Source organism: Xenopus tropicalis, chromosome 1 (assembly GCF_000004195.4).
Source record: "Xenopus tropicalis strain Nigerian chromosome 1, UCB_Xtro_10.0, whole genome shotgun sequence".
Classification (NCBI taxonomy): Eukaryota; Metazoa; Chordata; class Amphibia; order Anura; family Pipidae; genus Xenopus; species Xenopus tropicalis.
In genome coordinates this window covers 59,842,291-59,859,332 of record NC_030677.2, presented here as the reverse complement: position 1 = coordinate 59,859,332, position 17,042 = coordinate 59,842,291, and the positions used below count along the sequence as shown (strand labels likewise).

Sequence of the window (17,042 nt, the reverse complement as noted above, 5' to 3'; positions counted from 1 at the left end):
GTTCCATGACCTTTGGTGACAGAAAAATTCTAGGACTTCTAAAAGTCTTCTTGTTATATTTTACAGTGGAAGGTATACGTGTCCCTAAATGACATTATGGTTTGACAATATATAGGAGAGTATTCCCTTTGCTGGTGAATTAAAGTCAGTCACATAGAAACTGAATAAGAACATAAGAATGAAGGGCTGGATTTAATGGGCAATCTTTTCAACAGCAACAACTATGTTACAATAAATGGTACAGGTCCCATGAAGTTCATCTGCAGAAATAGAAAATAAAATTGACAAGCCAATAGAGCAATTTCATTCATTATTCTGACTACTACTTGAGGGTTATTTATTGCAGACATTCCTTTCCAAAAGATATCATTGCAATTATAAAAAAACAGGATGAGGAAGCACAATAATAAACTATTTATGCTTAATAAAACCTATTTCTGGAAAGGATTCATTAAGCATCCACTACAGTTGGGGAGTATGTTTTTATCAGTGATATTCCCCCTTTAACACACAAATAAAAAAACCCAAAAATAAACTCGTGAATCCCATATAATCTGCTGTCCTTTAAAGTGGATGTTCTATCCATGCAGAATGCTAGCAATTTATACTTTTCATTATAGCGCTATATATTTTTTTAGTGGAAGACTACCTTATATAACAAGATCGTCGTCCATTTATAACTAATGCATATAAAAGTAATATATATTTATTATACTAATATTCAGATTCTATTAGCAGACCGCATTAGCATACTCCATGAAATAGCTGCGTCCACTACTGCATTATGAAAAAATAATGAGTCCGTTAATAAGATGCACGTAAGTGTAGCCCTAGAGAGGTACTATGTTTTGCACTGCTGCCTAGCACAGATGTTACTTTTCCATGCATATAAAAATACAAAAGATGTAATAAGCTTTCGCCATCTGTAGGTTTCTGTCCCATTTACTTCAGGCAATGTACCTGGAAGGTATAGCGCTTCAGCAGTAAAATGTAGTCAAATAAATAGGATAGAGACCAACTCAAATTTCAGAGCTGCAGTCTTAACACATTTTAATGTGATAGACTGAACAGGTTCTTTTCCATAAAACATCAGCTTAAATGCACTCTGAGATACCAGTGCAATAAACCACAGAACCAGCTTTTGTCCCCCTGCAAGGTAAATAGCAGCTCATTGTGACTTGATTATGTATCACTATGCCCTATGAAGGTCAAAATAGATTAAATGAATCAAGGCCACAATGAGCCAGCTGTAGTTGGAGCTGTTAAATAAGTTCAAGCTGTCCCCAGCTTCCCTGGGCCTCCTCACTAAACTGTACAGTGGACCTCACAGCAGACAAATGAAGGCCTATGGCAGTGCTACCTATTTTCCCCATGTAGTGGCCAAAATATTCACAGGCTGAATTATAATAAAATTATGTCATATAAAGTCCCCCTGGTCAAGCTGACCCACAGCCCTCCACATGAATATCCTTAGCCCAAAACTCCCTGTCTACCTTGAAAGGGAACTTCTAGGGGTTATCGAGGACTGTAGAGTATAGTAGAGTATAAAAATGATGTATAAAACCTGCTGTAGGAGGGTGGATGGTGCCAGGAGCCCACTCAGGTCTTAGATGCAAAAACCCAGATGCTGGGTTTATCATGGGGGTTTGATTGCCACATCTGCACTTTGAGAAAGGCTGCTTGTGCCGCCGAAACGTCAGTCCTTGATCCAAATAAAAATTTTTTTTGTTTTTTGCATCTAAGACCTGAGTGTGTGGCATATTCTTTCTAGTTTTATATTATATTATATATATATATATATATATATATATATATAGTCAAAATGCAATACTGGCACTCACGTATAAATCTCAAATCCGCCTGGGTGCAGTCTTCACAGTGAAACCGAGATAAGAAGAAAAAGAAGCCGCTCTCTCAGGACTTAGGTGCAAAAATAAAAAGTAATTTATTGAGTAGACGAACTGACGTTTCGGCTGAACACCTCAGCCTTTCTCAAAGTCAAAAACACATTGTGAATGTGTTTTTGACTTTGAGAAAGGCTGAGGTGTTCAGCCGAAACGTCAGTTCGTCTACTCAATAAATTACTTTTTATTTTTGCACCTAAGTCCTGAGAGAGCGGCTTCTTTTTCTTTATATATATATATATATATATATATATATATATATATATATATATATATATATATATATATATTATATATAAATATATATACATAACAACAAGACAAAAAAAAAAACACAAACACAAAAAAAGTTCTCACGACAGCACCTCACTCCAAAATGCTAATAAATAGCCGCCCATTTGCACGGAATACAAAATACAAAATAAAACACAGCCAGCACAACAATCTCAAGTGTATATTGCATGTATAACCGACGTTTCGGTCCCTTTTGGGACCTTTTTCAAACGTTGGTTATACATGCAATACACTTGAGATTGTTTTGAACTATAAGACCCTTGGTGCTGGCTGTGTTTTATATATATATATATATATATATATATATATATAAAGTCCGATTTAGCGGCACTCACCATACGCAGAGAGCAGGAGCCGGGTGCATATCAAATCTTACATCCACTATATATATATATATATATGCATACTTTGTACAAACCGTGTAACTAAACGTGTCTCTTTTTACTAAAATGCAGACATTTTTCCTTCAGTGTGTGCAAAATTGGTTTTTAATTTTCTCTTGAAGCTTTATAATGGAGTGCTGGGGATCTACTAGATCATCATTAGATATTAGAAGAACTGTATTTATGTGATAAATACTAAAGGTTATGCTAGAATGGGATCATTTGTCCAGAACAACAAATAAACAGAAATATCTACAATTCAGATATACCAACATAGATGGTCCTATTTAAACATATACAGGTATAGGACCAATTATCCAGAATGCTCGGACCAAGGGTATTCCGGATAAGGGGTCTTTCCATAATTTGAATCTCCATATTTTAAGTCTACTAAAAAATCAATAAAACATTAATTAAACCCAATAGGATTGTTCTGCATCCAATAAGGATTATTTATATCAAGTTGGGATCAAGTATTATTACAGAGAAAAAGGAAATCAGTTTTAAAATTCTGAATTATTTGATTAAAATTGAGTCTATGCGAGACAGGCTTTCTGTAATTCAGAGTTTTCTGTATAACGGGTTTCCGGATAGGGGGATCCCATACCTGTATTTGATTTTTGACCGACTTATTTTTTTCTCTCTAATATGACTGTGCCTTATACAATGTTACGTATGGTCCAGAGCTTTAAGGCATAGTACAAAAACATCCCTTATCCTGAAAGGCCTGGGTCCCAATCATTCCAGATAAAAGATAAACATATCTTCATCCTATTGTAGCACTGTCCTGTTTACTAAGAATAGAAAGGAACCAACAATTTCCTGTAAGAGCTAGTCATTTATATTTATTGCATTTATTTCCGGCATATAGGGGTAGTATGAGTTTTACCCACATGTTTAACATTGAGGAGTTTGCTTCTTTCAGCATCCCTAGTATCAGTGTAATGGCACAATTAAGTCATTTTAGCAGGTATGGCAATTTATCAGGTACAATGCATGTGCTGGGCTATCAGTCACCCTGACACTGTGATTTACTACAAGATGGTACATGTGAAAGTTTTGGTTTTACATGAGAAATGTTATCTCCATGATGACACATTTTTTTGACCATGAGCAAGAAATAGATTTACAGCAGATTGAATTGATGTTGCCATTGTTTTACTGGGTGCTCTGAGCTTTATTCTTAATTCATCTACTGTAACTTGTTTCTAGCCTTCTCTTCCCGTACTTTGTCTTATACAGCTGTAAAGAGGACAGTGTGTGCAGGAGCAGCAGAAAAGATTCAGCAATTGTAACAATTGCTAATGCAGTTTTGGCTTTTGGCTTTTAGCTCCAAAGCTGTGCACTGTATCAAAAAAATCTATAGTTCCATGCAACTTGGTAACAACCCATATCTTATTTACTCCAGCATTTTTAAGATGCATAGCTTATTCCTGATAATGTTTTAGTATTATAAATAGTGCATTATATAGTCTTTCAGGAGAACAATCTGTCTGCTTTGGCTTTCTAGTAAGGAACAGCTGCACACCGAACATGTTTATGTCGGCTACTGAATCCTGAGGACAGCTTGCATATAACAAGGGAAACTTAAGAAAGGCTGCTCATGGCAAGGCAAAAAGTCATTGAGACCTGAGAGCAGATGTCTCTGTGGTTTTCCAAAAGTGACATCACTGATTATTATACATGATCATCAAACAGTTACAATCTATTTAGTAATTAAAGGGCAAGGCATCCTATATGCATTTATTTATAAGGCTTCCTTAGGATGACAGTTCTGGATCATTGCTAGAAAGTAAGATACTCTATTTATTAATAAAAAAAAAATATTTTCTTTATGTGTAGTGATGAGCGAGTTTCAGGCATGGATTTGCTGCAAAATTCTGCATTTCGCCATTGGCAAATCTTTTTGAGAAACTGCAGCAAAAATTTGCTGTGTGGAAAATTTGCTGAGTGAGGAAAAAGTAATGGTCCTGTCAAATAGTGAAAAAAGTAAAAAAAAACTTGCGGCTGTGTCAAAAAGTGCTGCAGCTGCACCCAAAAAGTCGAGGTTGCATCAAAAAAAGAGTCGTGTGGTAGCTGTGTTTTTTGGTGTTTTGCAAATTTTTCAGCAGTTTTGCAAATATTTCAGCTAACATAGATTCGCTCACCACTATTTATACATAATAAAATAAAGGAGTTTTTCTTTATTTTATGTTAATTTCCTGTTGTTTGTGGCTTTTGTTGGATGTTAAAGCCTCGTGCTGCAGGTAAGATCTAACACGCCAAAGAGCAAAATGATGTTCAACTAGTGAAAGTAGGCTGTTTATGTTATTGGTAAATGTAAAAGGTGGAGATTGCGATCCACTCATATGGAGAGGTCACTAAATGAGCAGACCTTCTTCCTATATGCCCAACTAAGGTGGGCAATATCAGGCTAATTTGCTCATTTGGCTCTATGGCTAAGGGATTGAAATAAAACAGGGGGCATAGGCACTGTCGAAATGAGAACCACATCAACGAGCCCAACATTTCCCTATCAGATGGGAAAATTAAACCTACCCGAATGAGATCTGGCCAATTTTAGGCCAGATATCGGTCGAGTAGGCCCGTCAGGGGGTGCCTATATATGGGCAGATAAGCTGCTAAATTGGTCTGAAGGACCCAAATCAGTTGCTGAAATCTGCCTGTGTATGGCCTCCTTTAGTGCTAATGAATGCAGTGTTGGTCTTTCCACATGTAAAACTAAAACAATTTTGTATTAGTCAATTTCCCTCTAGGCAAAAGTACAGTCCCCTCATACACTTGCGCACGTCAGTGATTCTCCTACTGTTAATACATACTTTGGGAAATGGATTCATGCAAAATTGTTTCAATGATAAATGTAGTCAGATAACAAAGGAATACCAGACACTGTTTTCAATAGTAATCACATTGTATTTTTAAGTTTGCAGCCCCTTTAACAAAGAATTATCGTTTCTTCATAAGCAGAGAAGATGGGAATATTTCTCAGAATTAACAGGGAAATACATAAACCCATATCAGGACTGAGATTCAAAATAGGCCCTTGTGTTTCCAATACACTGAGGCCCAAACAGCCACCCACAGGCCCTTAAATGAGATATATAGCATACCTGAAAATCCCCCCAGTCTTGTAGGCAATAAAGAATAATATATGGTGCTTGTTTTACTCTGGATTAAATATTACCACACTACCTCAACAGTAGGAGGAGATAGCCAGTCGCAGCCCTGCAGTCACACAAGCAGGATTGGCTTTAGTTCCCTATCAGGTCAGCCTAGCTGCTGATTGGTTCCTATCATACAGTAAATTTGAAAGAGTATAAAGCACTGGCACGTTTTTTTTTTTTTTTTACACAACATGCCCCCCTTCAATATGTCCTGCTCTATGGCATCTTACAGCACCCTTCTAGTGTTCGCCAGAATGTACAGATTTCCAGTTGGGGCCTGTGATGCAGAACCTACTGTATGTAATATATATTTTGTAATATACAGAAGGCATATCAAAGGACCACTTAAAAACCATTAACGCGGCAATATCAAAGACTTTTTGGAAAGGAGGAATCGGCATATCCTCACATCAGCAGCTTTAATCCTGTCAAAAGGAAGTCAAATCGGCCTGCCTGATGGGAGCTGAGCTGCAGTTAATTAAATAGGGCTTTATTTAATAGTCCCACTTAATTGAACAGCAGAAGAGTTTTGTTGATGTTAGAGTTTCAATTTGTGTATTCAGATTTCCCAGCGTCATTCTCTGGCTTTCATGACAAACATTCTTCTGCACAGACAAGTAATCTCCCTCAGATTAATCTGCTTATGTCACTGTAGGGTTTAAGTCAGATAGAGATCTAGAGTAACTGAGGGGGTAGTTCAGTTTATAAACTTTAGATTAACTGGCAGTACTTACAATATATATTAAAAGTACTGTCACAGACTGAGCTGAGTGAGACTGATATACAGCAATCGGTACACCAGACCTTCAATACAATGCTCTAAATACTCCACAAATTCCTTACATATATATTTATATATAACCAGAAACCACCAGTCCATAGGGCACTTGGGAGGTTAGTTATTTGTCTTAGAAAGTTGTTTCTAAACTGTAGCACTGTGGAAAATGCATTTATTTGATGTCGGAGGTATTTATAAGCTTTTGCAATAACTTTATACATGAGATGTAATTAGCATTAGATTTCTGCGCCAACTAACATTTCTCTAGGTAAATCCAATCATGATGACAATCTCCTGAGCCATACTCTGATTGTCCTGGATGGCCGTCTCCTTCAATCTCTTGCAAGAATGGAGGAGTGACAAGCCTAGCGGGCTCCTCTCATCCTAAGCCCCACAATTTTACTATGCAAACTGTAACCGAATGATTACTGGAACAGAAACACCAAAATAGCGGATATAATAGTTTTTCAAACTCCACTGTGTTTGGCATCTCTTCATTTCATAAACGGATGCATATTAGCAATGGCTATTCTCTCTAACCTCTGTACAAGTATATGCTGCCACCAGCATAGCCACATATCCTGACCTCCTAGGAACAATGCACAATTCACCATATCTGACTGGAAAGAAGAATTAAACATTGTCGTACATCAAATGACTGAAACCATTTCAATCTGTTCTTTTAAACTTATGTGCACTGGTTCCAACAATGAAGAATATTTGCGTATGTACTTTTATTAGTTGTAGCTTACATTCACCAATAATAAACTAAATCCAAAGATAGTAGCCAAAAACCCCCAAGAACAATCTTGCCAGACATGAGCATGCAAAAACTACTTTAGCAACTTTACAATGTGGTTAATACTATCAAAATAACATTTGACAGAAACAGTAATAAACTTATAAATCTTATTCAGAAGTGAAGCCATAAATGAAAGAATGTTTGAACAAAAGAGACTTTTCTCATGATTCAAAAGGGTTAAAGAAAGCAAATACTTATGGCAATTTTATATCCCTGGTTTCCTGTGTGCTTCAAAGAGCTGTAGATTAAATGCAAAGCACAGATGATAAAGTTTGATAAGGAATCTGTTATTCAAACCCCTGTACTTTGCCAACAGAACTGCAAGAGCTAATTTTAATTAAAAAAAAAACCCTTAATGAAATGACATTCTGCCAAATGTTTTGTTAACATTGATATAACAGGTTAGCAGATTGCTGAGAAGAGGCCCATTTGCGTGAGCTATATTTCTTGTAAGGTTATTTGCAGTGTTTAATTTAATCCATCTGTTCCCTTTCTCAAGCTGCAGTAAAGAATGAGACCTGCTCCAATGAGTTCTAAATACATCTCTAGTTAACCTCTTTTCCAGAAGATATATAGCCCAGCAAAGAGCACTGCTGGAATGCATCTCGGGTCACATTCACAGCAATAGGGTTGAGTTCATCAAATATAAATGTAATGCATGCATTTTTAAAGAGCTTCTGTTCCGTCACTTCTGCCTGAGAAAGAAAACAAAGCATCTCTCAGGCTTGAGACCATTCACTTAACACCTTAAAATGCAATCTGGGAGCAGACAAAACACAACAACGTGGCCCATCTAGTGCACTCACCCTGCTCATTGCAAGCTTTGAGAGCATTCTTAGGAAAAGTCCTGGACTTGACAGACGCAGGTAAAAGAATGAGAGGCTAAGCAGCCAGTGGATACTCACGGTTTCTTGGGATTTGTCCTTGACATCATATACGGTTAGTTTTATTTTAGTTTCCTCGTAGATGGGATACTCCGAAGGAAACGTCACACCAGTCAGAAACAGTGGGTCCCTTGTTCCCTGTATAGCACAAGGAGACAGTCTGAGCGCACAGAGGTGGCAGCTGTTGGAAGCTCAGAGAGCAACTGACAGACATGCATGCAGACAAGTAGGCAAACAGAAGGATTTTAGAGAATGCTTCCTGTTCTATCTAAAGGGAACACACAAAAGAAATCTGCCAGCCTTTAGTAAAAGAAAACCAGAAACAGTTTTTATTTTCACCTCTAATATTTATAAACTACTGGGATGCTAAAGCCTGGAGGATTTTCTTCGAGTCAGAATAAGCAATTATATTTTATGGCATTTTCTTCCAGTGACCCTCTTTTAGCCTTATATTTACCAGCTCTATATGGATAATACTTTGTTGTCTAAGCTAGAAAACCTTATAACAGGGATGGGCAACATGCATGGAAGTTTTGGAGCATTAGAATATTATCTGGTCCAATGCCCAAAATGTATTGAACTTTTGCTCTCCAATTTGTATATTATCCACCCACTTAGATTGCAAGCTTAACAGGACAGGGACCGAATACATACTGTGTCTTTTACCACATGACACCAAGGTGCAGATTTATCAAAATGTGAGATTAGACCTCACCACAGAAATTCAACCACTTTCTATTAATTCCTATGGAATTTTTAGAAACAAAATTCTGAACTTCACATTTTGATAAATCTGCCCCTAAATCTCTATGTATTTATACTTACACTGGAAACACAATTTTATGTTCACAAGCGGGCTGCATCAAAATAGCATAAATTCTGGAAAAACTTAAACGAAAATACACAGTTTGCCTGTGTGAAACTGCAAAAAAGCAGTGCCCATTCCAGGAATGTATTACTACTGTATTTATTAAAATGCTTTCCTCCCTGTATAAATTTCTATATTGATATAGTATACAGTGCTGTGTATCGTAGTAGCACTATATAAAGTGATGCATACATATATTAAAGCAGAGTTTGTTGAACTAAAGCTCCCAGCTGAAAATGGGGATACTGGGAGGTTGCCTTATCTTCTGGCTTTTCTGGACAGGGAATGTCTTTACAACACAGGGCCTTTTCCATTTGCTGTAACTTCAGCTCCCAGCATCCTTAGTTAACAAAGTTCCTACTCTTCAGAGTTAATAAATACACACATGTGCTTGAGGGGCACAAAATTCCTGCTTTTAAGAAACAAGGAATAAATAGTAACATAATGAAAGTAAATGAGAGTACAGTGATCAAATACAGATGTGTCCTTTGGGAAAGCAATTTCCTTTGAAACCTTTCCGTCTTGTTTTCAGGACTTCCTGTTGTAAGGATAAAGGGCAGATAAAGGCCAGACCCAATGTCATGGATTCTAAATACCCAATAGGTATTAAGTTTTGCCTAATTAAAGAAACTATATTTCTAAGCATCCTTCTGATATGAATTCATTAAACATTTTCACAGCACTGCTGGTTCTATCTTTTGAAACAATGTAACAGAAACCAGTCTTGAATGCTGCTTCACAGTTCTCCCAATTAACTGGCTTCTGCTACTATTGTTTCAATAGTCAAACACCACCAGGACAGAGAACAGAAAGGGACAGACAAGCACTGGTTCCAATAGCAGTTATATTTACAAGTAATTTTAAAATCAACTTAAAAATGTGCAATTACTATCTATTGGAAAGTTGCTTTGAATAATTTTTTTTTTATGGGGCAACATATTTTTGGCCTTACATCCTTTAGGTTCTGCAAAAGGCATGACACTGTAGAAATATCTATTTATCAAAGTCACCTACTTTGGCTATTTCTTTAAATCTAGTACTTAGTCATAAATCTATGATAGAGATTGAATAGGATACTTTGGAAAACAGAACCAGCTAAGCAATTATCATGAATGGATATCTCTGTCATCATTCACCGGTAACTGTTATTACTGTGCAGCAATAAACAGTTTATATCCTATGTCGGTCTGTTTTAAAGAGTGCTTCCTTAGGGCCAGCTGTCTCTGTGCTTTGTGTCTCTATTGGATGGGACATGTGCTGTACAAACAGCTAGGAACTATGCTGATTAAGGCAAACCAATGAACCCAGCTGTAATGACAGAAGCATTTGGGGATTAAATTCTACTGACAATGATATCTGTTTCTGCAAACCCTGTTAGTGTCAGTTTCATGTACAAATTTACACTTTGTTCTTGACAGTTGCCTTTTTATCCATTCCCCCTGATTTTATAACACCCGCTTGGCCTATATACCACCAGAACAGCTGTTTTCAAATGCACTTAATATCCTTATAGTTATCTCCATATTTCATTTACATGAGCACCGCAGAGATTTTGCACTATAAATAGATATTAAGCTACTTTCTCTTTCAGAAGATAAATAGTACTTTGTGAGTGTGTGTCAGAGCAGCCTCCTGAACTTTCATCAAAATGCTATTAATTTGTAGTGCTTCCAATATGCCCCAGTATGATTTAGTGTTTAGGCAGGAATACAATCAGAAAAAGTGCCCAGCAGCAGTAACACTACTATTTTATGCACTATTTAGTTCATACCCCACTAGGTGTGTGAAAATATAGTCTCTAACCCTGTGAGGTGTATAACAGTTATTGGAATTCACTTAAATGGCTGAAGTGATAATACCTTTTTTTAAAGTAAGAGACAGCAATACCCAGATCTCAAGCAGATGTTTACATGATTTATTCACAGCTGGGCTTGTCACAAAACAAGACACTTTAAATATTACACAGTATATACAGGTATGGGACCTATTATCCAGAATTCTTGGTACCTGGGCCTTTCTGTAATTTGGATCTCCATACCTTAAATCTCCTTAAAATCATTTAAACATTAAATAAATCCAATATGATTGTTTTGCCTCCAATAAGAATAAAGCATGTCTTAGTTAGTATCAAGTTCAAGGTACTTTCTTATTATTACAAATGACAAGGAAATATTTTTTAAAATTAGAATTATTTGATTAAAATGGAGCTTTCTGGATAAAGGGTTTCCAGATAACAGATCCCATACCTGTACAACAAACAAACTGGTGTGCCAGATGTGATTACATTGCACACAGCTGTACTGGACGCAACTTGGCCTTGTGGGGGGAAACATGGTGAACTTTGCCTGAAATCTGCACTTTGTGCACTGCTCTGCCATCGTAAATAATCAATCTATGGGGTTATGTAATAAAATGTGCAATGTTTGCCCAGGTGCAGCAACTAGTCACCAACCAGCAGGCTGTATTTACTGGTTACCTGCTTAAAAGTCAGCATCCTGTTGGTAACTTTGGATTACCGCAACTTGGCAAGCTGTAAGCGTTTTTTTTTTTGTTAAACAAATTGGGATTAGTGTCTAAAAGGAACAGTTCAGGGTAAAAATGAAACTGGGTAAAATGGATAGACTGCGCAAAATAAAAAATGTTTGTAATATAGATATTTAGGCAAAAATCTATAAAGGCTGGAGTCAGCAGATAATGTCTAACATAATAGCCAGAACAGTTTTGTTTCAGCTTTGTAACCTCTTAGTTAGTCAGTGACTTTATGGGGGGTTCACATGGGACATAACTATTCAGTTAGTTTGTGATTAGTGATGAGCGAATCTGCGCCATTTCACTTTGCCAAAAAATTGCCGAAACTTTGGAAAAATTTGCAAAATGGCAAAAAATTTGTAAAACCGGTCTCTTTTTTTGCACAACCGCAACTTTTCCGCAGCGATTATGTTAAACCTCTGCTCACGCCAGCCTTTATAGATTACATTTTTGCCTAACTATATTACAAACATTTTTTATTTAGCACAGTCTATCTATTTTACCCAGTTTAATTTTTACACTAAACTGTTCCTTTATGGAATGTTATACTAAACTACAGGGTTCATTTTTGAGTACAATATGCAAATGTGCTCACTCAAAGGATATTCACAGCAGTACGTGTACCCGTTTGTTGCATACATATAATTAATAAATATTTATACATTGTTATCCAAAGAAAAATATAATGCAAGAGAACATTACCCACAGACAGTGGTGGAACTATGGTGGTACTTGCAGGCTCCAGAAGAGAGTAGTTCATGGAACCACAGGTGGCATGAGCTCTGTGGGTAAATAACTAAAGGTCAGAAAGGACTGTAGGACTGATTTACTAAAACTGATGCTACATTTGTGGTGTGAAGGTATAAGCTAAAATGTACTGTTATCAAAATCATATAAAATCCAGGGGCCACAAATTTAACCACACAAAGTATTTTTGCATTGCATCATTCCTTTCTTGTGGAATGTACTCAGCTGCAATGTACATGTTGGAGCTTGAAATTCCCACCATGCCTTCCCAATCCCAGCACGCCACTGGGGTGAGCTTGGCCCTGCAGATAAAGTGCAATCCCAACACATTCTGGAGGTGACCCCCCCCCCCCCCCAATGGCTCTCAGAGCTTTGCATATGCCACCTCCCGTGGATAAATATGTATTAAATATGTATACAGTATGTGCAGTGGTATTGAAAGAAAATGAACCTAAGGCAAAGCATGCTTAATATCTGGCTTTCAGTGACCTAACAGTATAAGCTTCTACTCAAGGATAGTGTGGGAAAGTTTAACTGCTTTCATTTACAGCTGTATATTTTTAAGCAGAAAGGGTTGTATATACAGGTATGTTTAAATATTAAAGAAAAGTGTCTATTTAGTCTAGTACAGTCTATATAAATAAGTTCCCAGTAAGTGCCCCAAGCAGCCCCATTTAACATTGCCCTTACACAGGAAGATAAACAGGAGTCAAGTGTGATTTATGGCTCTCTGCAGATTAATAGAATGAAAGTCTCACTTAAAATAGGACAGTTGTGAAAAAAATAAAATTATTTAGAGGTAGTGAATGAAAACATAAAAACTTTAAATGTAAAATATACAATTCACTTTATGGAGTTACTACCTTTTAGTCTAAAATAAGTAGCTAACAGTACATGATAGCCCAGAGGATTATAAATCTAAAGATATCAACCCACACCTACGGGACAGGGCCATGATGGCAGAACCAAACTTAGCTCATTAGTAATAGTCTGAATATCAGGCAGGCTCATACATGTCCTGCATTCTACTTAGCACAGCTGCCATTTATAGAACACTTTGGGCCCGATTCACTAAAGTCCGAAATAAGGAGTGCTATTTATAGCATGCGTTAAAAATCTTATCACTTCTTATTTTTCGCTCGATTCACTAAAAGGACACTTGTCATAATTAAGAAGCGATGTTCTTGGCGTTATTTATCTTTCGACGACATATTTTCAAGCAACGTGCTGCGTAATATATTGCTTAAAAATATGTCGTCACAAGATAAATAACGCCAAGAACATCGCTTCTTAATTATGACAAGTGTCCTTTTAGTGAATCGAGCGAAAAATAAGAAGTGATAAGATTTTTAACGCATGCTATAAATAGCACTCCTTATTTCGGACTTTAGTGAATCAGGCCTTTTTGTTTTTCAAGAGCTTAGTAGTAAAAAAAGGCAAAGTCCTCAAAGAGGCATGCAGTCCGATTTCATATGGTAAATATTTTTTCTATGGTGTTTTAGTGTACAACTGAAATATTCTGACACCGGAATTCAAAGCGTACATGCCAACATGTCCATTTAAACAGCAAAATGTATGCATAATATAGGATTCTGTTTATTTTCTGTTCATTTTATAATCCTTCATCTTATTATTATTCTTTCATTTTAAAGAGCTGACATATTCCACAGCCGCTGCAGAGAATGTTCAGTCATTCATATCAGACATGCCCCAGCTGAGCTTACAGTATAATTTCCCTGTCACACTCGCCCAAATGCTCATTCACACTATGGGCAGTTTCATCAGGAGCCCTTTAACCTACCTGCATGTTTTTATAGTGTGGGGGGAAATGTATACTGTACAAGCACAGGGAGAAAAGAGAAACTCCATGCTGACAGCCCATCATCCACCCCACTGGCATTTACCTAATTTTTTGTCAATCTATTATTTGAGTACTGCATGTACTCATCAATGGCACAATCCACAAATATATTATTTGAATGCTTAGTTCCATCTTATGTGCTGAAATTCCTAATTACACTGTATTGCAGCTGTAGGAGGGCCAAGGATTTCACTTCAATCAGTCCCCATAAGACTGGGCTTGTCTCAGATTTGAGATGGTTGAGCTGTTTCCCTTTTCAGGATAAAGGGGTGGTTCACTTTTAAGTTAACTTTTAGTATGTTATAGAATGGGCAGTTCTAAGCAGCTTTTCAATTGGCCTTTATTATTTATTGATTATAGTTTTTTTAATTGTTTGCCTTCTTCTTCTAACTCTTTGCAGCTTTAAAATGGGTCAATGACCCCCACAGCCAAAAAAATACTGTTTACTTGTTATTGTTACTTTTTAGTACTTATTTTCTATTCAAGTCCCCTCTTATTCATATATCAGTCCTTCATGCAAACCACTTCCTGGTTGCTAAGGTAACTTGGATCCTAGCAACCAAATAAGTACTGAAACTCCAAACGGGAGAGCTGCTAAACAAAAACTGAAATAATTAAACAACTACAAATAATAAAAAAACTGCAAATTGGAATATTACTCTCTTCATCAAACTAATTGTTAACTCAGGTGAACAACCCCTTTGGGCCCCACTTGTCAGAGGGGGTGCTTGATGCTAAAGAGCCTGAGGCAGGAGGCCTTAGTAAGAAAAACTAGTGTCATGAAAGATTCCCACTCTTAGGGGCAGATTTATGAAAGTGTGAAATTAGAGCTCACCACAGAAAAAACTTACCCACTTTCTATTCAATCCTACAGGGTTTTTAGAAGCATATTTATTAAATAGCGAACGCTAACTTTTCACCATTGAACTTTCATCATTGCTATGCTTCTAAAAATCCCTTAGGAACAAACAGAAAGTGGGTGAGTTTCTGTGGTGAGATTTAATTCCACACTTTCATAAATCTGCCCCCAAGAGTCAGAATTATGCTGAGGGTGGTTGGTAAAGCAGCCTGAGGCCCCAATGAGGAGAACAGAAGGGTTAGTACTATGTGGAGTCACCAACAGTACAGGGACTCAAGCATTTAGGCTCAGGGATAGGAGATTCCTGAATTAGGGATAGGGAATTCCTGTGAGCATCCACCTAGTTCTAGGGACTAGTTCACCTTTAAGGAGAATACTACCTGTGGTTGTTAACACAACACAGCCTTGTGGACTATACTATACTATCCTACTAACATTTATGGCAATTTACTTTTCCTCCCAACTGTATTATTTTCCCATAACAGTCTCAAACACTGAGATTAAAGGGGTTAGGATTTACCAGACTAGGATTGCTGTGATAAATGATGTATATTATATGATACAAAATTATATTTTTGTGTGTTGGGAAGACTAGGGAGCACCAGGACCACAAGGCACAGGAGAGCCCTGTATGTACTAGTTTCCTATGGCTGGCATTTAATACAGGGCTAAATTGAAGCTGACATTATGGAGTTCTACAGCTTGTGCCAGTTTTTAAATCTTCTTACATTTTGTGCATGAACCCTAAGGGACACAGTTTAGGACAACAGTGAGTCCAATAATATTTAAATGCACTCCTGTGCTGTCAAGTTCCCTTTAAATTCTGTGATGAGCCCCACTCCTTTTATCTGGCATAGCGCTGGTAGAGACAACGATATACTGATGTGTGGAAAGGATAATCTTGCAGCAACTTATCTCTGACACTGTTTAGATGGTGTTTCATTGATTCATGCATCATTCTGGATGCACTGCCCAAGTCTGGTATTAGGGCTAGTTAGCCACCGCTATTGTATTGATTCACTATACATTGCTGCTAGGTACCTGCTTTATGCATTTATTGATATCCTGAGGGATAGGTAATGTATGAATATTTGGTGTTTGGGAACATAAGGTTTTAATTGTTTTTAAATGTCATTCTGTGTTTATAGTTGTGTACATGGATTAATTAAGATGTGTAATACTTTATGTAGTGTGATTTTTTTTGGTTGTGTAGGCAAGAACAAGATTTCCTTCCCAAACCCAACAGAGAAAGTCTGCTCATTGTTCCCTTGCTTATTAAATCAAATTAACACAAGCCTTCACTACAGTTTCCATCGATTGCTTTTACTGCCTTTTGGCTTGGTTTGTTTTTAGAGTTGCTGGAGGTTGGGGAAAATGAGATGGGCTGTGGGAATAGCTAATTCAATTCTAATGATGTTTCAAGTGGGCAGAAATGTATCTCTAAAGGTTTGTTAAAGAGAAATTGAATGATTCTTAATACCATACTTCTCACTTGGTGCAAAGGGAGATTATCTCTGGATAAAGAAAAATCATGACTTAATATTTCTCATATTAGAAAAGCAGAGATAAAAGCACATTTTAGAGCAGAATTCACTCACACCAATTGCTAAATCTTGGTAGGCAAAACAAATGGAAGCTTTTCTTGATAGCACAATACAGGAAGATGTGGGGCAAAAGTACAACAACAATGCCTACATTTCTGCACTATATGTAATGCAATCTCACCTGTACCTTCATAGACTTTACTACCATAGACTCTCATGAGAAGTGGCTGCCATGATTACAATGCATTTTGATTACAAGAGTTTTCAGAGAACATATATAAGCCGTCACTTCATGGCCCCAGGCCCCCCAGCAAATAAATCCCAGCACTCACTGCAACTCATACCCCCCACTGCTCCCCTTCCACAACCCATACCCACTCCCAGCCCCCAGTGGGGTCCTGCTTCCTCTATAGTTACCCCACTGT

The 17,042-nt window shown here is 37.2% G+C and overlaps 1 protein-coding gene across 7 annotated transcripts in view; it reads right to left on the bottom strand.

Moving 5' to 3' along the window:
- Window positions 1–17,042, bottom strand: part of inpp4b (inositol polyphosphate-4-phosphatase type II B) — a 351,939-nt gene that overhangs the window by 227,266 nt on the left and 107,631 nt on the right. For 4 of the 7 annotated variants that reach the window (XM_031895514.1, XM_012955592.3, XM_012955591.3 and 1 more), the window contains exon 5: window positions 8,231–8,347. The exons of 1 other annotated variant lie outside the window; for it this stretch is intronic. In XM_031895514.1, the coding sequence (XP_031751374.1) occupies window positions 8,231–8,347 (117 nt within the window). Of the gene's footprint in view, window positions 1–8,131; window positions 8,174–8,230; window positions 8,348–17,042 lie in introns of those variants that run through there. 2 more of the 7 variants (XM_031895516.1, XM_031895515.1) reach the window with 2 other exon arrangements.